Source organism: Cervus canadensis, chromosome 1 (assembly GCF_019320065.1).
Source record: "Cervus canadensis isolate Bull #8, Minnesota chromosome 1, ASM1932006v1, whole genome shotgun sequence".
Classification (NCBI taxonomy): domain Eukaryota; kingdom Metazoa; phylum Chordata; class Mammalia; order Artiodactyla; family Cervidae; genus Cervus; species Cervus canadensis.
Window position 1 is genome coordinate 52,148,217 of NC_057386.1, and position 22,390 is coordinate 52,170,606.

Genomic DNA, 22,390 nt, shown 5'->3' on the forward strand with positions numbered 1-22,390 from the left:
AATTGTCTTCAAAGAGCCATGAGTCTCCTAGAAGAGCCCGCCACACTCACAACCACCCCACGACTCCCCAACTGTGTTCACCATGGGAAAAAACAGAAGCTACAGTGTATAAAATTTGAGATTTATATGTTTGTGTGTTTAAGTTACTTAAATTACACAATGCTGCATGAAGTCAGTCTAAAAAAGAATCAACACACACCACTGCAAGGTAATCCAATGAGTTTTTTTTTGTTTTTTTAAACAAATTTGTACAGAAAAAAAAAAATCCCCGGGTCACACCCTATACCATACGCTCACCCTGTCCGGCTATGCAGGAGGCGATGGGAGCTGGGACAAGCAGCGGCCACAGATGACATGGGATGTGGAAAAACTGCGAGTTCCCTTTGTTCTCCAGTGTATCTTGTACAAAATAATTACATTTTTTTAAACATATTTACAGAGTTTGCACAAATAGAAAACGGTTACAAATTACAACCAGGCTTGGCAAGATAAGATCCCCCTCCTCTATCACTGACTGAGGCCAGAGGTACGATTGCTTTGTATTTACAGGTGCATTAAAAAGTCTGTCTTCTTAGAGACCTAGATGGAGTTCATAAAAAATGGTTAAATCATAAATTCATTCGTAAGCTATACAAGCAATTGATGCCCATCAGTCAGTTCATGTCTTGCTCCCTGAAGAAAGACTTGAAGGTAAAAGAATCCCTTCCCCAAAAGCAAGCAACACATCCCTTGGCCTGTCCGCTTACAGGGGTTTGGGTTTGGGAGGAAATAGGATGGAGGCAGGAAGGGAGGGAGGGAATGGGGGAGGGAGGGCCGGACAACCTAGTTGAGACAGTTTTCCTTTCATTTTTTTTTTTTGTTTCATAAACAGCTTGGAACCAGGTTAAGCCGACAGGCTTGTTACTCGCCATCTGATGGCTTTGAAAAGAACCCACAATTCTCTCGTCTCAGAGACAGAAACAGCTCAACATGACCACAGTACGGGACGAAAGGACTCTCTGGGGAGGACAAATGTTTGTAATTCTGCTGTAAAGTCTCTGCCTTGAGTGCCAAGCCCAATTTCAACAGTGCAAAACAGACTCCAGAGGCAGTGTGGGGTGGGTCAGAGGCTCGAGTAGTAGCTGTCCACCCACTGAGCAAGTCCTCGCTCCACCAGCGACCGGTTTATCAACACCACCTAGGAGAGAGAAGCCCTGGAGAGCACGGCCGTGGCACCGGGCCAGCGTCTGGGCCGGCGCGGTTCCCCCCCTCAGCCCTGGCCCCACCACCAGCACCTGAATGACTGGGCCAGGCCCGCCAGGGCTTCATGGACAGGCCCTGCCAGCAGGCGAGCAGGCTCTCCACGCTCTAGTACCAGGAGCCGAAGGGGAAAACCCCAAGGGACGAGGTCCGAGAGCGCCCAGGGATGTCCTGCCACGGGGGCCGCCACAGCTCTGTGGGGGTTCAGCTGCACCTCCGGCCGCCATCCCTGGATGACAGCGGCATCCCCACCCTGACTGTGGCCACCGAGCGTCCTGTGCGTGATGGGGGAGAGGAGGCCCGAACTTACTTCATCTCCAACCACGCTCCACAGCTGAATCAGAGGCAGGCCGGTTGGGCTGTAACTCGTCACCTGAGAGAACAAAACCCCCCATGGTGTTTGTAAGCTACCCCAGGCCCCTCTCCAAGACTGCTGGCCAACCCAGGGCGGGGGCCACGGGCAACAGGCGCCCAAGGTCCACTCCCATGCAGCCGGGAGCTGAGAGAGGCTGGAGGTGCCGGGCGGGGGCTCCCGGGACAGGCCCGCCCGCCCCACATACCTGAGCCAGCAGCGCTGTGTTCCCCGTCATCTCGCTCATAGCCGCGTCCGCCTCAGGCGAGAAGTGGTCATCGTCTGAGGAGAGGGAAGAGCAGCATTCAGCTCTCACCGAGGTGGGGCACGCGTCACAAAACTCGCAGGTGTTTTCTAGCAGACTTCACACGCTGCCACGGACTTACAGACCTCACAGGACAGAGCCACACCTGAGCTGGGTGCAGAGCCCCAGGCCTCCCTGGGAACGCTTGGGGTGCCTGCTGCATGCCACCCCCAGGGGCCAGAGGGGCACAGGGACAGAGACTCTGCCTCCAGTGGAAGCATCGCCACCACCAACACTGATCCAGGGGCTGAATGGACTGCTATCTCACGGAATCAGGAATACATGTTACAGGTGAGAACATGTGAAACACGGGTCAGTGTCTGAAGGTCAACCCACTGCCACAGTGAGGCAGGTGCCATTCAGACCCAGGAAGTTGGCCACACAGTCCACTTTGGGCAGCGATTCCAAGCGGGCGGGGTGCGCGGACAGCATTGTCAGATCATACACGTCCAGAACAAGGACACACCCAGGGTGAGAGGCAGGGAGGACAGGGCTAAGTCTGGGAATATCTAGGAACAGAGACGTGTCTCTAGGAAGCCTCTCAAAGCTGCAGGCCTGGGTGGAGGCTAGAGCAGTGGGCCTGAAAGCAGGGGTCTGGGGTCCAGGGACCAGCACCACGGGAGAACTTGTTAGAAATGCATGTTCTCGGGCCTCCACCCAGACCAGTCCATTGGAAACAAAGTGGTCGCAAGCTGTGCTGCTTAAGCCTGGAAGGTGAGGACAGGGTCCCACAGAGAAGACCGGCTCGCCCCGGCCCAGGCCCAGGCCCAGGCCCAGGCCCCACCTGTTACCTGACAGAGGCATCACGCTGTCCAGAAGCACCTCTGCCCCCTGGAACGGCAGGGTCACAAAGTCAGACCTGAAAGACAAGCCAGGCCCGAGCTCAGCCTGGACACCACGCTGCCCACCCCAGGCCGACGTGCCCCTCCTGCTCAGCGCCGTGACCCTGAAACCCAGGGAAGCCACACAGCAGTGCACACGCCAGGCACCACACCGCTCCCAGCTCCCCTGCACAGGCCCGGCCTCTGAGGCGCTGCTTGCATCGCGCGCCCGAAGCGAAGTCACCCCCTTGTGCCGAACAACACCCGGGCTTCTTCCACCAGACGGGGCTCTCCACTCTGTCTGGCTGAGGTGGGCATGGGGTTCATTTGCATCATCCTCTCCCAAACAGAGTGGGCAGCAGCAGGAAGAACCCACCCACGCTCCAGGCGCCGGCTCTGCAGACGTCACGGCCTACTCGACTCACCGGATCTGCCGCAGCACGTCGACTTTCACCCTCTTGTAGCCGCCGTAGTCGACGTAGCGAATCTCGACCTCGTTGGTGTCCTCGTAGGCGGCCACCACCTGGGCTCGCCACCAGGCCCCATCCGCGCCGGGGGCAGCGCAGATGACCGTTACTGTGGGCAGACGAGAGCGTGTGCCCAGAGCCGGCATGGGGCGGGGCGGCCACAGACCCTCCCCGGGCCCAGCATGGACCAAGGGCAGTATCTGCCAGCCGTGCATCTCTGCTGCCCCCAACACCCCCCAGACGAGAAAGCACCCACCCACACCTTTCTCTGAGACTTAATGAGGCCAGAGGTGGACACAGATTACCTGAAATAAGCCAGGTAAATTCCAGAATTCAGGGAATGGACCAGCATCTGCCTTATACTCTGAAGGGAATGTCCCAGAAAGAATCCAGAGCCTCAAGGGCAGCAGACCTCTGGCTGGCTGCCAGGGCCTGCTCTGGCCCACCGCAGACCAGACCGAGGGCTCCCGAGCCCAAAGCCCACTTCTTCTGGCCTTTGCTTCAGGATGGTGCTGAGAGCACTACACTTGGGGCCGCCAACCAGGCCACAGCAGGTGGCCCTGAGTGCCACCAACCCCAGCCTGGGGCAGCAGGGACAGGGGCCCGTGACACGGCTGGCCACACTGTGTCCTGACCCTTAAGGGCAGGCCCCAGTACAGTCCAGTCACCTCTTGGCCTCCAGTTCTGTCTTCACTTCTGGGTAGAATCAACACCAGAGAACCTGACAATATTCCTCCAAAATGAAAACCTTAATATAAAATGCCCCCCAAATTTCAAAAGTTTTCCTTATGTCTTAAAGCCCACTGGGGGCTTCAGGTTAGGACTCCCTGATATGGTAGGTTAGCGACATCAGATCTCTGCTAACGAGGATGACGAAGATAAAAGAGCTCCGGAGCAGGGGCCACCTGGGCAAGTCACTGACTTCAGAGCCTTCGTTTCCTCACCTGTTAACTGGAGATGCCCCAACCCACCGTCACCGGAAACCGGGACCATCTTCGGGCCTGGCATCTGCAACAGGCACTGTGCCTGTCTGACATACACAGTAGCCACCCCAATTCCCAGACCACGTGGGCATCCCCCTCCCTCAACAGGCGGGCAGCAGAGCTGGGATCTGAACCGCCGTGCCAACTCTGTATTCTGACCCCTTCTTTCCGTCAGCCTATGGAAACACCAGCTTGAGCTAGCCAGGAAATGGGAGCCCAGCGCACCCTATACCGACACCAAGAACTCAGGGATGCTATTCCCATGAAGAGCCCCAGAACAGCCTCCTGCTGGTTAAAACCATGGGCAGAACGAGAGGAGACCCTCAAAACTTCTCCCCGAGCCTGGCCAGAGCCCGGCGCCCCTCGGACCTCGGGGGCAGCACTTACTCTCCACCGGGGTGGGCAAGGTGGGGATCCCAGGCTGAGAGTAGCAGAGGTACATCTGCTGGTCCAGGCTACGCAGCGCATGGAAGGTAGGGTGTGTGTGCTGCTGCACAAACAGGTGCCCGGCGTTGACCTGGTTGACCACGATTACCTCCACAGTGACGCCATCCGGGAGCATGAGCTGCAGAGAGGGGGGTCACGTGCATTCAGCAACCCTTCTCACACCTGGGATAAACTCTGAGGCCCCAGGGCAAGAACCCAAATTGGCACATCTTGGAAAAAGGCATAGCAAACCAAAGCAACACGGCTCCTAGACAGCACAGGTCCAAGGAAAACTCTCTTAAGCCGTTCAAAGTGTTTGGCTCCCCTGTGGCCCTGGCCCTGCAATGCCCCAAGTAACCACGAGAGGTGGCCTCAGTTCAGCTGGGCAAGGAGGCTCCCAGGCATCCGCGGTGGATAGAGTATCTGGCTGCCCACGGGCCTGGGCACAGCTTCTGCCCAGGCCACCTCGTCTCAAGGCTCTTTAAGACCCAGGGACGGCAAATAGGAATGGGGCGGCTACTAAGAGCAAGAGGAAGGGACGGTCCAGCCTGAGGGCCACCCTGCCAGCTCCCTGCAACGGCAGCTGACCCCAGGAGCTCCAGCGTGACCGCTGACGTCTCTCCAAGCTAAGGCAACGAGGCGCTGTGGACACAGCAGGGCATCCACTCCACCTCCCAGCCAGGCGGCCACAGAAAGAACTTCGGGTGAGAGCTCCACGCCGACCCCCCGGCCCTGCGGGCTATCTCCAGCCCCACCAGCCACTCACAGCACAAGGAGAGGAGGCCTCACCAACCGCTCAACCACTTGAAAAAGACAGAGTGGGTCTGGGGCCACACCTCACGGGAAATCCCGATGATTCAGAAGTGAAGCGTGGAGTGGCGGTCAGCCCACTCCCGGATATCCACAAGAAGGCAGAGGACATCTACCCCTTCCCTCAAAGCACAAGGGTACTGGGAGGGAGGAAGACACAGAATGAAAAGGCCAGCATCCTAAACATTTTCTTGGAGCGCACACCCACCCTACGTGTGAAATGCAGTGTTCTTAGCCTTTAGAAACCTACAGTTCTGCTCCCAGTGAGACTAGGCTCATAGAGCTGAAGGCACACAGCAGGATGGGGTGAGAGGCCCCAGAGACCCCACAGCCCCAGCACACAGGCCCCAAAATGCCAGCTCCTCCTCTGCTAGGGCTCCCAGGGGTGGAGATGGAGTGGGGGTTCTTTCCCTTTATGACCCAGGTGTCCCTTGTGAGGATGGAAGGGGAAGAGCCTCCTTCACCAGGGCCACCGCTAGACCCAAATCCACAGCCGGGGTGGGGGGGGGGTGTCCCCGAACCAGGTCCAGAGTTGATCAGGACAAGGCACGGCTCTAAGGCGTCCCGAGTCAGCCTGCACACAGCCAGTCAGCAGAGAGCAGTCCTTTCTAGGCAAGTGCCTTGAGAACAGACTGCCCAGGTGGCAGAGGCGGGGAGAGTGGTCCTTCCAAGCAAGGACTGAGAGGCCTCTGGCTTCCTACAGCACCCTGGTCCTCAGCCCAACCCAGAGAACTAAAAGCAGAGCTGACCGCTGGCCGGAGGTGACAGGCGAAGGCCTCAGTGTGCCCCAGGCCTTCCTTGCCCACAGCCTCGGGAGCTTCCATCTGGGGCTGGCCGGGAGGAAGGGGCATGCTCACCCAGGAAGTCATTGGAAGAGAAGGCAGCGCCAGTGAAGGCAGCGGGGGGGCATAAATGTTGGTGAGGTTCAGTTCTTTGAACTTCTTGCCGATCAAGCTCAGTGCCTTGTCCACGTGCTGCTGAGAGCCTGCGTGTGGGGCAGACCACAGTCACAGGCTGAGACAGAGAGCAAGCTGAACTCACGCCCACCCACACCGCACTCTCCCCAGAGCTCAGGCGCACCTTTAAGGTGCCGAAATGTCAAGCCTCACCTTAAGGTGAACCGCATCTAAAGCTGGAAGCCTGTGGCCCTTTCACACTGGGCCTCTATTGTCTATGACTGCACCAATGCAACAGGAACTTAGCTGATGGGGAGGCCCAGCCTTCGTCCACCATCAGCCCAGGACCCCTGGCCAGTCCCCGAGTGCCCACCCCTTTCCCGCCAGAAGATCTGCGGGATCCCGAGTCTCCTTCAAGTACCGTAAGTGAAGATGAGGCTACAGGGAAGACTCGCCCACTCCCTTCACCCGGGGTGAGAAGCAGGGCTTTCTATTCAGAGACTTAGATTTCAAAAGGGACCAAGTGGGACTCAAATGCTTCAAGTCACTTAAGTTCCAGGTAAGAAAACTGTCATAAAACCCAGGCAGCGGCTGCCACTGACCTTCGATGTGGCAGACCTGGATGTTCTGGGTGTAAGGCAGGGTGGAGATGTAGATCTTGGCACCAGATGTCTGCTTGAGAAAACTCACGTAGCGTCCCTGCTTGCCAATCAGCCGACCAACCAGGTGCTTCGGGAGAGAGAGAGGGGTGAGAGGGTTAACAAGCCAAACCCGAGCATCCCCAAGACCCACCTCTGCTTCACACCAAGTCAGGCTCACATGTATTCTCGGCACTCACTCACCAGGCACTGTTCTGAGCACTTACTGTTACTCAGTAAATGCAGGAAACAAACAGCATCTGTTTATCACCATTTTACAGTTGATGGAACAAACTCAGAGAGGTTAAGTTAATTTGGCCAGGATCTCACAGCTACTGGCTTCCCTGATAGCTCAGCTGGTAAAGAATCTGCCTGCCACGCAGGAGACCTCGGTTTGATTCCTGGGTTGGGAAGATCCCTTGGAGAAGGGATAGGCTACCCACTCCAGTATTCTTGGGCTTTCCTTGTGTCTCAGCTGGTAAAGAATACGCCTGCAAAGTGGGAGCCCTGGGTTCAATCCCTGGGTTGGAAGATCCCCCGGAGACGGGAAAGGCTACCCACTCCAGTGTTCTGGCCTGGAGAATCCCATGGACTATATAGGCCATGGAGATACAGTCCATGAGGTCGCACAGAGTCGGACTCAGCTGAGCGCCTTTTCCTTGCACACAGCTGCTAAGCAGCTGCGCCAGGCAGTGGCTCCAGAACGTGGCCGTTTCCATTTCCCCCCCAGCGATGGGGCTCACGTTCAGAGGCTGCAAAGGCAGCATCTTCTCCTCCTAACCACTGGGATGTTTCTAAGCACAAGGTTGTATTTTTGAGTCCTCTACCTCTCCAAGTCTGCTCAGGTCCAAAGAATGGGCTCAGTTTGAAAAACCACTACCATATTGTAAAGTAATTAGCCTCCAACTAATAAAAATAAATGAAAAGAAAAAAAGAAGAGAAAACAAAGGTCTAAGAAAGAACCCTTGGGTTCCTGCTGCCAACTCCTGAGCACACGTCCCCTGCGGGCCAGAGGAGCCAAACTCAGCCCAATATAAGACAAACCCTGAAGCAATCCCCAATAGTGGAGCTGCCAGGGACACGGTCACTCTGCACCCAGAGCTGCCTGGGTGTGCCCTTTGCAACCTCTGAAGCAGACAGAAGAGGGCACCTCTGCCCTCAGGGTCACTGGGGGAAAGACATAACCAAGGGAGCCAGCCACGCAGGTCAGAGCGGCCCACCTGACCTCGAGGTCACACCAGGCCAAGCCTCCACCTCAGCAGGAGGCTAAGAGCCCAGGAGAATGCAATTGGCCAATTATTTCTGAGTCCCTGAGACAAACATCAAGATCAAGCTAATAAGATGTAAGTTAGAAAAGCAAGAAGCTAGAAATCACTTAAGCACCCTGGAATTGGGGAACTGGTGAAGTAAACTGACATTCACACAATGAATCATGCAGTTAAAATTCCATTTTCAAAGAATAACACAGGAAAATTAAGTTGTTAAATATTTAAAAGCATTAATTAAAGCAACATAATCTTAGTTTTGTTTAAAAACCACAGGGTGTAAGATGAGAAGGAAATAAAAGTCTTCCTAGTCACTCTCGGGGGTAGGATTAAGCTGATTTTTATTTTCTTCCTACACTGCTATATTCCTCAAGCTCTCTAAAATACGGATTTATGCTGTGCTCAATTATAAAATACAGTCGGCGTTGGGGAGCGGGAGGAGAGCATGCTGAGGGGACTCCTGGCCAGCCCCTGCCTTCAGCCTGCTTTGCTAGCATCTCCAAACTGATCCGAGCCCCGCACGCCAAGAAGAGTCCCAAGGAGGGGAGGAGCCGGGGAGTGTGAGGACGCCGCTCCCGAGGTCAGCTGGAGGGATTCCGCTCTACGGGAAGCTCTCCAGACTTCCCACCCCTTCAGCCTCCAGCGCCCTAGGGGCTTCTCCTCGTTTAGGTCCCCCCGCTTGGCCCCCTCTCCCAAGCCCATTGACCCTGGGCCCGGGGTCACTTAGCGCTCACAGCCCTTACCTTTGGCACCTCGATCTCCCAGATAATCAGGTCGACCTTCTTGGGGTTGGAGCCTGCCTGGGCATTCTGGAAACCGTCAGGCTTCCTGAGGCCACAGCAGCTGTCCACCGAGTCCATGCTGTTCCCGTCTGAACCTGCAGGGGAGGAAGCAGCACGCACAGACACGGGCCCAGAGCAGTTAATAACGGACAACTTCCAAACTCGCACTCCCGGGAGGCCCCCGCCCCTCGCCCCCTCCTCAGGCTTGGCAGGTGACTGTCAGCTCGCAGTCTGGAAGGCTCGGAACAGCCCCAATGAAAGGCGGACTGGGGGTGTAGATACACCTAATTTTAGCCTGTCACTTACAGTCCCACTTGCTGAACTGGCAGCCGCGCCCAGCACAGCTGCTGGAGCAGAGACAAGGGGTAGACTGGGAAGAAACACGTCGGCTCAGCAAGGGGAGTCCACGGGCAGGGAGGGGCAGGCCAGCCGGCCCCCAAGGCCTCAGCAGCCTGTGCCTGGTGTGGGTCTCGGCGGAGCTCAACTGGTCGCAGCCGGGCCACATTCAGCTAAGCGGCCCCTCCCACCAAGGGCCCTGGTCCCCAAGGCCCCACGCTGGCGCAGGCCTTCAGCTGAGCCCAGGAAGAGGGGGCGCCAGGAGGAGGCCCCCTCCCTCCCTCTGCTGAGGCCTGACTCGCGCACCGCTGAAGGCTCTCAGGGCTCCCGGTGGGTCTTCAGTCCCGAGAGGACACCCCCACTCAGGGTCTGCCAGGGGGCCCACAACCAAGACACAGGGGTCAGACGGCTTCAGAGAAGTGGCTCTGGCTGAAATATGGAAGGCTCGACTGCCAGAAATAGATCACTCCTGAGATGCTACTAACTAGGTTATTTTCCACACGGTTTCTCTAAGCCCTGGACGTAATCCCCTACCGAACGAACCCGGCCCTGCCTGGACAGAGGAGGCAGGGCCTCCTCGCAGCTACGATGAGGCACCTCCCTCGACGCTAGGGGCTCAGACAGGCTTCATGCGGGGAAAACTGCCCTTCTGGAGAGAAGTCTGCTTGGCCAACCTGGCCGATGCGGGCTCGGCTCATAATCGGCCCCCAGCTGCCCCCAGGACCAAGCAGGATGGGCCTCCACCCTGACGACACTTAGAGGGGGCTCAGACCACACCGCAACTCCACAGGCTCCCCTCAGCCAGTGGTCCCTGGGCCACTCGGAGCCCTGACTTCCTCAGAAGATGCTGCATGCGGCTCCCACCAGCCCCCACCTGCCATCCCCAAGCCCCCCACCCACCACCCCTCCTTTGCGGCCTGGACTCATCCCAGCAGCCACCACTGCCAAACTGGGGTCTGCATGATGAGGCTGAGGGGCTCCTTTATTTCCAAAGGATTTCCGTCCATTTTAAGATGCTTTAAAATAATAAAAAAATAATTTAACATCCCTGAAGTTGGGTGCATCTTATGGCCTCTGACTTTTCTACACTCATGATTGGCAGCACTTTTTTTCTATCACAGGTACACACAAAACAGCAGTGTCTTAATCGGTAATAGCATCTTACAGGTGACAACACGTGGTGCACACCAGATGCTGCTGAGAGCAGTAAAATTCCCCAGCAAGAGCCCCAACCTTCCTGGGGCTGAAATGACAGGGAACACCTCCAGGACAAGCAAGCTGGAGACCCACAGAGGAACCCGTGGCCTCTTTCCATGAGATAAGTGGGAATACCCCAGGGAAGCTGCAAAACCAGGGTCAGGAGCTGCTGACCTGTAAGTTAGCGGTCTGAACTGTCTACGCTGGGGTCAGCACTCGAAAAACCCATTGGACACTTCATTACCAAAGTGCCCCTTTCCCGGGGGCGGAACTGCAGCTGCACAGAAAGAAATGGCTGAGGCTCTCTTGAAGGAATAGGTGACAGCAACAGGCAGAAGGCGCGAGCCTCCCGCAAGGTTCGAGGCTGTGGCCATTCTCTGGGCACTTACCCCGAAAGAGCTTCTGGAGAAGGAAAGCAGGTGAAGACATGGGAACAAGCACATTATTAAAAGGAAATAAACCACCGGAAAAGCTCACCCATTCTTGGTACTCAAGGGGATTAAAGCTAAAGGGGCCTCTCCGTCTTTAAAAAAGCTATTAAGAAGCTAGTGTGTAAAGACAGATCAGTACACTTAAGTTACTGGGTGAACCCAACTTTGAGCTGGTTCCTTCAGAAGGGCTGGGGAGGGTCCCTTGCTACGGAACCAAGTTACAGCTCCCATGGCTTTGGGGTTCAGGGCAGCGTTCACTTCTCAGTTGCCCACCAGCTCTCTGCTGTACCCCAATTTCTGCAAGCCGCTGGGACACAGTGTAGAAGAGCATCTGACTACAGAAGCAGCAGAGCAGACCAGCCGCCTTTCCCAGCTGAATGAGGGGAGACACCCTGCTCCTCTTGGGGATACCCCAGGCCCGCCTACCTCCCGAATGGTCTGCTTCCGCATCCATGGTCCATCCGTCCTCAGTCCCCAAGTCCGACAGCTCCCCCTTCAGCACCCCGTTGCTGACAGGCACAGTACTTTCGGGCAGCGGTGGGGTGGCAGCCTCGCCCCTGGGGCTGGAGGAGGTCTCCGTACAACAGTCTTCAAGCCCCGAGGTGCTGGCAGAATCTGAGCACTGCCCGGAGGCGGCCCCGGAGGGGACAGCCTGGCCGCTGTCAGACATGCAGGGGACATGGGTGTCCTCTTCCCCCGGGCCGCCTGCCTCATCCAGCAACTCGCCCAGGGGGGTGGCCAGCGGCGGGCAGGGGGCCAAGGAGATGTGGTGTGCAGAGTTCTTTGGCTTCCTGTCCTTGGTGGGGCTGGACAGAGGGCTGCTCAGGCAGCTCACGTAGGACTTTGGTGCTGGCTGGTCTGCCGTCGGTGGCTCTGCAGAGGGGAGGGCCGTGTCCCCCAGGGCCGCGGCCGCCTCCACGGCAGCCACGGTGGGCTCGGAGGCCTCCAGGCCCAGGGGGGCTTTCTGGCTGGCGGAGGCACAGCTCTCCTCCTTCGGCCCTTGGGGCTGGGCGGCTGAGGCCTGGTACACCCGGCCCGCGATCCTGCCCACGGTGGTGGCCAGCACCTCCTCGGTGGCCTCCAGGATCACTTTGGAGATGATCTGGAAGGCAGCCTGCTCAATCTTCTCGCTTCTGTCCCAGGTCTCCTCCCCGCCCTGCTCCCGGGGAAAGACTCCATCCCAGGCTCTGGCCGCCCGGCCTCGGGGCGCCAGCGTCTCCTCGGGCGCCACCTCCGCCACGTCCTCGTCCAGCAGGCGGCCCTGGCCCTTCTCTCCCGCTCCAGCCACCCGGCCACTCTGTAACTCTAACTCGGGGGCCGGCTCCCAGGCCACCGGCCCTTCCTCCAGCACATTCTCTCCCAGCACCGCGTCCCCGGTGCCTTCGGCGCCCCCCTTCTCCCGGGCCTTCTCTCCGGGGCCTGGCTTCTCGGCGGGGGCTGCAGGCCGGCCCAGCACGGCCTCTCGCTTACACACCTCGACCGCCTCGTGGGGGAACGGAAGGCCCTTGGGGGCTGGCAGGGGACACTCCAGAGGGACAGCCTTGGCTTCGTCGCCCGCGAGGGCGAGCTCCACCTCCTTGCGCGCTCCCGGGCGTAGTCTCGTGTCGGTGGGGTTGGGAAGGCTGCCCGAGGACTCGGACCTCCGGCAGACCGGGTGTGCTCGCAGCAGGGCCGACGGCTCCAGCGAGGGCCTGCCGCCGCCGCACAGCTCCCTCTCGGGCAGCGGGCTGGCTGCTCCAGGCCGCGCGTCTTCCACGGGGAGCGCCTCCTGGGTGGCAGGGCCGGCTCGCAGCACCACCGCGCCCGCCTCCACTGCTCTCTCGTGGCTGTCGAGGGGCTCTTTTTTACGGGCGAAAAACCACCACCAGCCGAGGAGCGCCAGCACTCCAGGCAGGGCCAGGGGGAAGAGTGAACGTAACTGGATCGTCATCCTGGAGGCGTGGAGTAATTACACCTGCGGGAAGAGGAGAGCGAGGGGCAGCCGTGAGAGCTGGCAAGCGCTCCTAATGGGACTCACCGTCCAGGAAGGCCGGCCGCGCGCCCTCTGGCCCTGGAAGGCGCAGCCCGCCCTCTGGGCACACCCCAGCCGGTGACCCACGGCGGGGAGGGGCACTGCCCCCGGCCTTCTGCTCCCTCATTCAGGCACACTCCCCTGAAACACACTGAGCCCGCTCCTGAAACCAAATCCCTTCCTGCATCACTTCTTGATGTCCAATTGTCCCTAGGTTCCCCTGCAAGGGACTAGCTGTGTTTAGTGTCTTCATTCTCTAAACTCCCAGAACACCTGTCTATTCAGGTGGTATTGGAGCACTTTTAAATACCCATGGAAATCCATGTGGACACATCCCTCGCAAGCATCCCCCAAATCATCAGTCAAGGAAACAGTAGTTACACCACAGTTAACTCAGAGCAAATGATGAGTGAGATCTTTCAAGGGATGGGGGTGCCCCAAGGGGAGGGACCAGCAACACACACAGGGCTGTGGAAATCGAGTTGTTCGAGAGTCAGGCTGTTGAGCAGGTTCAGTGAGGCTCCTGCACCCACTGCAGAGGCTGCGCTTTTTTCTGCAGTCAACAGAGAACCAGGTTTGGTTCGCAAGGAACACACACTCCCAAACTGTGCTTCCTTATTTCAGGAGCACGTCGAATGAAAGGAAGCTGAATACCTAGTCTGTCAGATCCAGGCAAGGAGGAATAAGAGCCCAGGAGAAGGCAGTAGACAAGAGACAGGAAACAGCTTTCTCCACCTGTAAGATGGGGACACACTTTGTAAGGAATGGCTGGTATAAGATCAGTTGACACATACATGAAGTGCTGGTAAAGCAGGGTTAGCTCTCATGAGAGGTATGTGATGAACGTATTCTAGAATACACACTTGCATGCATTGCCTCCCTACCAGCAAAATTTATTTTGTCTGCAAAAATGACAAGAATCCTTAAAACGAAAAATCCTCCACTGTTATGGTGAATTATTCCTTAATGTGGTTTGTGCTTTGTTGTGGATATAAGTGAATGCTTCAACAATTCTTTAATTGTTAAATTTGGACAAGTTTAATTTGGGCTTCCCCTGTGACTCAGCAGTTAAGAATCCACCTGAAATGCAGGAGAGGTGGGTTCACAATCCTTGGGACAGGAAGATCGCCTAGAGAAGGAAATGGCAACCCACTCCAGTATTCTCGCGTGGGAAATCCCAAGGACAAAGGAGCCTGGCAGGCTACAGTCCATGGGGTTACAAAGAGACAGACACAACTCAGTGACTAAACAACTAGTTGAATTTACTCACATCAGTGCACTCTGGAAATACCAGAGCATATTCTTGTTCCCTAGGTGGCTTTAATGCTCAGCCAAGGCAAAAGAAAGTTCAACCACTGCAAAAACAGTCCTGGAAACTTTGCTTCTCAAAGTGTAGTCTATGGACCAGAAGCACTGAGCATCATCTGAGAACTGCTACCCACCCCAGGCCCACTGAATCACATGCTGCCATTTAACACGACCAGCAAAGGATTCCCCAGCACATGGCAGCTGGTGAAGGGGTCCAGTAGAGTGTTCTCCAAAGTGAAGGGGTTGGGGAGGGGTCATTTCCAGAAACTCCCTTGTCTGTAAAGAGAAACCTTCTTGCTAATATTCAAAGATGAAGCAGTGGTACTGGAAAATACAAAAGCAAAGCTAAGCAATGGCCGGGGCTCAGAAGACTGTATTAATCCCTTCAGGCAGAAAGCTTCAACGATGCTACCTTGGAGCTTCAGATTCAAACACAACCTCATGAAATGCTTTCCCTTGCATTGCTTAATCCTCAACTACCTGGTTTGGAATACATATTACCATCCTAAAGCTTAAAATAACTCAAGGGGCTGAACTTGGGTCTACTCCACATTAAATCCAAAACCCAAGGGTGTGTGCAAACAAGGCACTGTACAGAAGAAGGAAAGAAGTTTGTACTTCTCTTAAAACTTAATGATCCTATCCTATGATGCTCAAGTCCCACACCCAGAATCTTTCCTTTAAAAAAACATCAGGCAGATGTTTGTATGTATTAAGAATGTTCACTGGGAACTCAGGGTTGTTGGGAGGGAAGGGTGGGAGGAAGAGATAGTTAGGGAGTTTGGGATAGACATATACACACTGCTCTATTTTAAATGGATAACCAACAAGGACCTACTGTATAGTACATGGAATTCTGCTCAATGTTATATGGCAGCCTGGATGGGAGGCACATTTGGGAGAGAATGGATACATGTATATGAATGGCGGAGACTCTTCATAGTTGTTCAACTGAAACTATCACAACATTGCTTGTTAATCGGCTATACTCCAATATAAAATTAAAAGTTATAAAAAAAAGAATGTTCACTGGGGTATCATTTGAAGCATAACTCAGAGGAATGACTGCTAAATATATTGCAGAACCTATGGACATACCAGTTTTGGAGAAGGAAGCTGATCTCACATATTGACATGGGAAATCTGCCATGATACAGAAAACAAAAGCTGTAGACCACTGTGCATTTGTGATTATGTTCACATAATCCCAAGGAAAAAGTGGGAAAGATCCATATCAGGCCTCTCAGTTGTGGAAGAGGGGGAGGTTTGCACATTGATCTTGCATCCTGCAAATCTTCCCAGACTTGCCTATTTATTTATCCTTATCTGTAAATAGAGAAAGTCTTCTTTCTTTCAGGAAGAGAATTTTAAACTTCTTTAACAGGGATTCTCCAACTTGGCTGCCTGTTAGTATCATCTGGGAAGCTTTAAAACCCCAAGGTGGCACCCAGATCAATTCAATCAGAATCTCAGGGTGAGACCTGGGCGTCAGGTTTTTTGTTTTTTAATCAACCCAGGTGATTTCAATGTGCAGTCAAGTTGGGGAATCACTGTTCCATAACCTGCGCACACCCCAAAAAAGGTGAGAGATTAAGGAGACTTGCTTTGTGTTTAATGTCTTTCACATAAAAAATTTAAAAAATGAAATTTGAGAAAGAAAAGAGGTTAGGGGGGAAGGGGGCACTCAAGATAAGGCGGCACGTCCCTGGTCTGTTATCAGATCACATGCCACAGGCAGTGGGGCTCTGGGGCTGGGGCATGAACCAGGTTTTCTCCTCATCAGCGAATTCATACTCCACTACTTCATTAATGCGGCAACCCCAGAGTTGACAGCTGAGTCCCGTCGCACTCTAGTCACCCCTACTCTCAGGTGAGGGACGAAATGGGATGGACGGGGAGGGAGAGAAAGAAGCCCATGTCTTAACAACCGAGAGCGGGCGGTCTCCTCACTCTACAATCCAGGGGCCCAACTTCTACAGTCTTAAATATTAGGGTGTAAGTGGTGAGCTGCTATCCCAGACACAAACAGCTGGGAGAACCTGCCCCCACCCTCTAGAACTAAAGCTGATGGCGGGGGTCTGCGCTCCCGCAGGCCCCGCCCCACTCCCAGATCAGATCTGTGCCCACCATAAGGCGGGGTCACAGACACAGAGCCCCGCCGAGCTCTGGTCCTGCACCCAAGACACGCACACCGCAACCCAGCCCGTGCCAGGCCTCCCCTGCCGCCTCCCCATTCTGCTCCCATCCCAGTGCAGACTGGGGCCACGACACATGCCACCTGCCCACCTCGCCCCTCAGCCCAGCTGGGTCCGCACAAGCTGAGGCTCAAGCTCCCAGCGAGAGTCACCACCTCTAGCCCCACCCAGCCCAACAAGCCACTCAGTTAATGACAGCTCAGGAGACACTTTCTCCATTGCCAAGCCGGACAAATACCCAAAAGGGCCTCAGAGAAGGCGGGTAATGCTGCTCCCGTGAAGCGATGTCACCCACCCCACAGGACCCGGGTCGTCCCAGCAGACCCCTAGTGCCCACCACTCACCCGGCACTCAGCCGAGGAGCAGCAGCGGCTGGCCCTGCGCTGCCCACCTCCCACAGAACTGCCCGGCTCCTGAACTAAGAGTGGGCAGACCCCCAGGCAGGAGGGGAGTGCAGAGCAGCAAGGGCACCGGGACCAGGGCCAGGAGGCCCTGGGAGGAGGAGCCACTCACCCAAAGGCGCGCGGGCACTCAGGGCACCTCACAGGGAGCCCCGCTTCCCACCAGTCAGCAACTCTCCCTCACGTCCTTGGCTCTTCAGTTTGGGAGGGCCCTATCTGAGCGAACGTCACTAGATAGACTTGCGAATCAGTGAGGTGCCCATCTTCCCTGCTTCACAAGGTCTGATGGGCCTGGACAGGTAGTGCAGGAAGCGCCCACCGCTCCTTAACCCCGGACACACACACACACACACACACACACACACACACGTGCGCGCGCACACACACACACAGACACACACACTGCAGCCTCTGTCGTCACACACACACACACACACACACTGCAGCCTCCTTCGTCACACACACACACACACACTGCAGCCTCCGTCGTCACACACACACACACACACACACGCGCGCGCGCGCACACACACACACACACACACTGCAGCCTCCGTCGGCCCACCACCACCTTCCTCCTCTGGGCACAGGATCATGCGTTGCTCTCTTGGCCCTGGTCCTGTGCATGTGTGACTTGTGTTCTAACCTGACCCTCTGAAGATACGAGCGGCATTTAGCACCACAGGTCTGATGGCCTCACACTCACTGGGAAGGCAGGTTCCTCCCCGAGGGCCTCCTACCGGGAGGCCAAGGACACTGCCTCCCACTGGGAACAGCCTGGCAGAAGAATGCAGAAGGGACCTTAGCACTGCTGGGGAGGACGGCCTGGCTATTTTGAATCTGGAGGAACTGAATAGCTGCCTGTTTATTTTTAGCAGGTCCATTTGCTGGGGAATAGATGCAGGCTGGCTGGCTTCCCAGTGGCCACACAGAGCCCAAGGCTGGCACGTGCCACAGCCCCCCAAGGCTGCAGCATTCACCTGGACTCCCCAGGACCTAAAGAGAGTTCTTCCTTCTCCCAGAGACACCTGCAGCTTCTCAGAAGAGCTTGTTGCTGCTGCTGCGAAGTTGCTTCAGTTGTGGCTGACCCTACGCGACTCCACAGACAGCAGCCCACCAGGCTCCTCTGTCCCTGGGATTCTCCAGGCAAGAATACCGGAGTGGGTTGCCATTTCCCTCTCCAAAGCATGCATGCATGTTAAGTCACGTCTGACCCTGTGCGACCCTATGGATAGCAGCCCACCAGGCTCCTCCGTTCACAGGATTCTCTGGGCAAGGATACTGGAGTGGTTTGCCATTTCCTTCTCCACAGAAGAGCTTACCCCTAGGGAAATACTGATCTCACCCCCAAGACTGACGACCAGTCCAGTCACTGCAGTATAGAGCCTTCTGCTAAATAAGAAGGCAAATTTCCAGGAGCTTTGTTAAACAAGAAAACAAGTGTTGGTCCCAGTAACTAAGTCAATTTGGCTGCAGTTATTGTTAGAAAAAGAGTGGCACGTGACTCATGATGGGGTGGGGCGGGGGAACTGATCGTAGCACAAGAGCTGAGGGAACACCAAGAGACTCACAAGTCCAGTGTGGGCTTGGGCCTGGATCCACTCCTGTGTTCTGAATGGACTTTCATACACTCTCCAAATGGAAATCGGAACGTTTCTTCCATTATTCCAGCATGATGAGTTCCCTTTTGCTGAAGATGATCCCGGGGTGTTCACCAACAGGGGGCGCAAGACACCCCATCGAGAGTGTCCAGCACATCAAACTCTTGCTAAGGAGCTTCTCCTCTTAAGGGGGGCCTTCCAAGGACAGGAAATGGCTACGTGACCCAGAACCTAAAGCCCAGCACTTGCTGCCACCGCCTTCAGAAAACAGCAGGCTGCTGGCTAGGCCAACTTCACCCCCACCGGCCCACCCTCCCTCACCACCCTCCAACCCGGAGGAAGGTCACACACACAGAGGTCTTTCCATAGGACTACCAGGGTGTCTCTGGATTTGTACAGGATGCATTTACCCAATTCCTCATCAGGTTGAGGTTATGCACATACATTTAAACCATGCAAATAAAAGCTTCCTGTCACCAGAAGCTGACAATGCCAATGGAAGACTCTGGGTGTCTCTCACACACAGAACTGCACCAAGCTGAGCCCACCTTCAGAAGTGGCAAAAAGAACTCACCCCAGGAGGCCGTCTCAAAGAAGGCCAGGGTCTCCTTAGGTTGTAATGGGGCTGAAGACAGAAACTGAGCTCCTAAACCAAGATGCCCTGGGGGGCGGAGGGGCCAGCAGAGAGGAGGAGAGAGTCGGGAGCCGGAGCCGAAGGCTGGTGGGGGAGGACAAAGCAGTGTGACCTCTGCCATGATGGCGGCAGAAAGAAGCTGTGGCAGCTGAGACTCAGCCAAAGCAGAGCAGGTCGCCAGACGCAAAGGCCTGGGCCATCCCCGAGGGGCGACCGCAGGCTAGGACTAGAGGCCACTTAGTCACAAGGGGCCCCTGGGCACTGGCAACAGGACCAGGGTAACAGAGGAATGGAACCTTAAATTTAATGTTAACTTAAAGGTACAGCCACGGGCAGCGAGTGGCCACCTAGCACACGGAGCACAAACGCAGTGCCAGAGGGCGTCCTCAGAGACCTGGAGGAGACACGAGAGTGGACAAACACCGTGATGGCCAGAGCCTACCTCGCCGGGCAGAGTGTGGTGCTGCCCCTGAGGGTGCGGGATGGTGGTGCTCTGGGCCGCAGACCCTCAGCAGCATGACTGAGGCCCTGGGATCACAGTGCTGCGGCCATCCTCAGGCAGCTGGTCTCGCCCAGCGCGTGCTCACAGGGTTGTTACCTTCATCCTTAGGGGGCCTGGCTGGGCTGTGACTCGTGTAAGCACCCTAGAGATTCCACACTAGCTCACAGAGAGGGCTGTCTCCACACCCTCCATTGTGATGGCCCAGCTCAGCAGCAGGGCAGCCAGCGCGGCCAGCCCCGCCACACTGCCCACCCTGGCGGGACCCACGGTCTTCCCGGCTGCCCTCCAGGAGACTGGAGGCTTCTCCCAGTAATGTCTGGGTGAGACAATCTGCTCAGGGAAGCCTTCTCCTGCTGAAGCAAAAACTTGGGGTCTGGTACCAGAGCTCCAGGTAAGAAGCCAGAAGCAAAACATCCCATCTGGACGTGGTCTCAAATCAAGACCTCCTCCTCCTCTGGCTCAATTCAAAATTAAACTTCCAGTTTGGAAAACTTCAGAAACCAGAAACTCACACAAGGACACAAGGAATGCCCCGAATCCCCCCACTCCTCCGACTAAACCCACAACCATCTAGCCTCATTCAGCTTCAGGTGATAAAAACAGCATCTCCTACAAAAACCCTCCCACTGCATCCCCTGAACGACAATGTCACATCCATCCTGCCCCTCATCCCTGGCTCCTGGCAACCTTCTTGCTTTACCAGTGAATTCTGACAGGTCTCTGAGGACGGTGACAGATCAGGTGCCAGGGAAGTGCTCCCAGGCACATGGAGTTCCCACCCATGACCACAGAACACAAGACTGCCCCAAAGATATGAAGGTGCGCCTGGACAGCAAGCTCACCTGAAAGTTATTAAGGATGGCACATGCCTTCCAGAGGAATCAGAAAAGATGCTGAGGAGAGGCAGGAGGCACGAAGAGGTAGTCAGACACTGACTTCCCAAATGGCAGACAGTGCAACAGGACTAACTCAGAAATGACATAAACGCATAAGGTAGTTTCTACTCAACAAAAAATTCATTGGTGCCAAAGGTACACAGTTCAGTGGGGCACAGACATGAACCAGACAGAAACACGGCCCTCTTTCAAGCCCTTCCGTTTCTCTGGGGGAAAAGCCCCCAATGACGTCTTCCTCAGTTGGCTTGGTCCTGCCATTGACCAACTGACAAGTTCAGCCCAAGAGTCAATCAAGTGTCCTGGTTGGGGGGGAGGGATCTGGCCACCAGATGTCCCAAATCTGACTGTCCCGGGTAAGAGAAGATGTGAGCATGAACGGCAGCACTGGGACAGTCAGGCGGGGCGGGGGTGCCTGTTCAGCACGAGGACTTTCATTCTTGCCACTACCTGGTACCCAAATCTGGATCCCCTCTCATTTCAACTACTCGGAGAGTAAAGCTGGTCTTTTGCGGGCATGGATCTGAGGGCCTGGCCTCTGCCATCTTTCCACCAACCCTTCGCCTTCAGCCACACAGCCCCAACCCATGCCTTCAAAGGGACCTGTCCTTGTGCTCAGAGCGGCTTGCTTCTGGCTGGCTGCCCACCTTCGCACATGTCCAAGGCAAGACTAGGGAGTGAAAGAAGAAAGGAAGGGAAGGAAGCAACACAAGCGAAGGGGAGCAGGAGGCTCCAGGACGCAGGGGCCCCGGGATGCTGAGCACGCGGTGAGCACGAGGGGCTCCCACCAGCGGACTGCAGCGGCCAAGGCCTGGGGAGAGCCAGAGGCTGGAGAGAGAGTCAGAGAACACCAAGCTAAAGAAACACAGGAAACCAAGGAGGGCAAGAGGAGGAAGGGGGAAGACCAGAGGGGAAACTCGGAGAACCAAGAACTCTGCAACCATGACAATGTAAATACCACAACCCTGTAACGTGACCAAATGCTGAGCTGCCCCTCTACTGAGAGGACGAGGCCGGGGCGGGGCGGGGGGGAGAATGGGTAGGAATCGGCCAAGTCCTTACCTTCCAGAGTAGAAAAACAAAACAGACAATACTTTTTAAAAGGAAGGACGGGAAAAAAGAAAGAAAGTAGTAACACTACTTAGAAACACAGCCGGCCCTCCTTACCCATGGATGCAGAACCCGAGGACAGAGCCTACAGGGCAGTGAACATGCGCGGGTTTGGATATGCGGAGGTCTGGACCTGACCCCCCCCAGGAGACCCAGAAGTACTCGGGAGGGAGGCCAGCCCCCTCCAGAAGGGGTCAGGACAGGTGGGCAAACACTCTGGGCAAAGGGCTGTTCTTTCAAACCTTAGCAGAGTCAAGTCAAATCTTTCTACAAGCAACCCTATGATAAAAAATTAATACATTCCTAAGTATTAACTACGATGGATATTCTATTACGAAACAACTTTTACCTATATGATTAATACATATTAGCGCTAACCCATCTATGTACAAACTTATACTGCTTTATTTTCAAATAATAACTGATAGCAATCTTGCTTCAAGAAACCCCCAACCACCCCTCTGACACACAGCAACAATCAGAAAGAGAACATGCTTACTGAGGTCAAGCTAGCCTCAGGCAGCAGAACCCCTCAGAGCCAGCAGTTTAATAAAGATTAAATACCCACAGGGAGCCAGGTTCCACCGCAGATGGGGAAGCCCTCAGGAAGCAAAGATGGAGGGGGGGTAGGGAGTCACATCTCAAGTAACAACACTGCAGAGATGGGGAACCCATGTAAGAAACCCGCAGCCTCTCAAGTTCAGAGCACCAAGCCCTGGGCATCCCCTCATGCAGTGGATTAACTATGCTCCTGTGCACACTTACTGCCACCCTGCTTATTTAACTTA

At 55.6% G+C, this 22,390-nt stretch overlaps 1 protein-coding gene across 4 annotated transcripts in view; it reads right to left on the reverse strand.

Annotated features, from left to right (window-relative positions):
• Nucleotides 1-202: 202 nt before the first annotated feature.
• Nucleotides 203-22,390, reverse strand: part of AKAP1 (A-kinase anchoring protein 1) — a 30,565-nt gene continuing 8,377 nt past the window's right edge. Inside the window, exons 1-12 of one of the 4 annotated variants that reach the window (XM_043483418.1) lie at nucleotides 18,434-18,728; nucleotides 13,613-13,693; nucleotides 11,374-12,901; nucleotides 8,945-9,078; nucleotides 6,901-7,027; nucleotides 6,260-6,387; nucleotides 4,554-4,731; nucleotides 3,142-3,292; nucleotides 2,687-2,754; nucleotides 1,800-1,873; nucleotides 1,550-1,612; nucleotides 203-1,177 (exon numbers count right to left, since the gene is read on the reverse strand). In XM_043483418.1, the coding sequence (XP_043339353.1) occupies nucleotides 1,103-1,177; nucleotides 1,550-1,612; nucleotides 1,800-1,873; nucleotides 2,687-2,754; nucleotides 3,142-3,292; nucleotides 4,554-4,731; nucleotides 6,260-6,387; nucleotides 6,901-7,027; nucleotides 8,945-9,078; nucleotides 11,374-12,877 (2,502 nt within the window). In that variant the 5' untranslated portion in view covers nucleotides 12,878-12,901; nucleotides 13,613-13,693; nucleotides 18,434-18,728 and the 3' untranslated portion in view covers nucleotides 203-1,102. Of the gene's footprint in view, nucleotides 1,178-1,549; nucleotides 1,613-1,799; nucleotides 1,874-2,686; nucleotides 2,755-3,141; nucleotides 3,293-4,553; nucleotides 4,732-6,259; nucleotides 6,388-6,900; nucleotides 7,028-8,944; nucleotides 9,079-11,373; nucleotides 12,902-13,612; nucleotides 13,694-18,433; nucleotides 18,729-22,390 lie in introns of those variants that run through there. The other 3 variants (XM_043483412.1, XM_043483427.1, XM_043483401.1) reach the window with 3 other exon arrangements.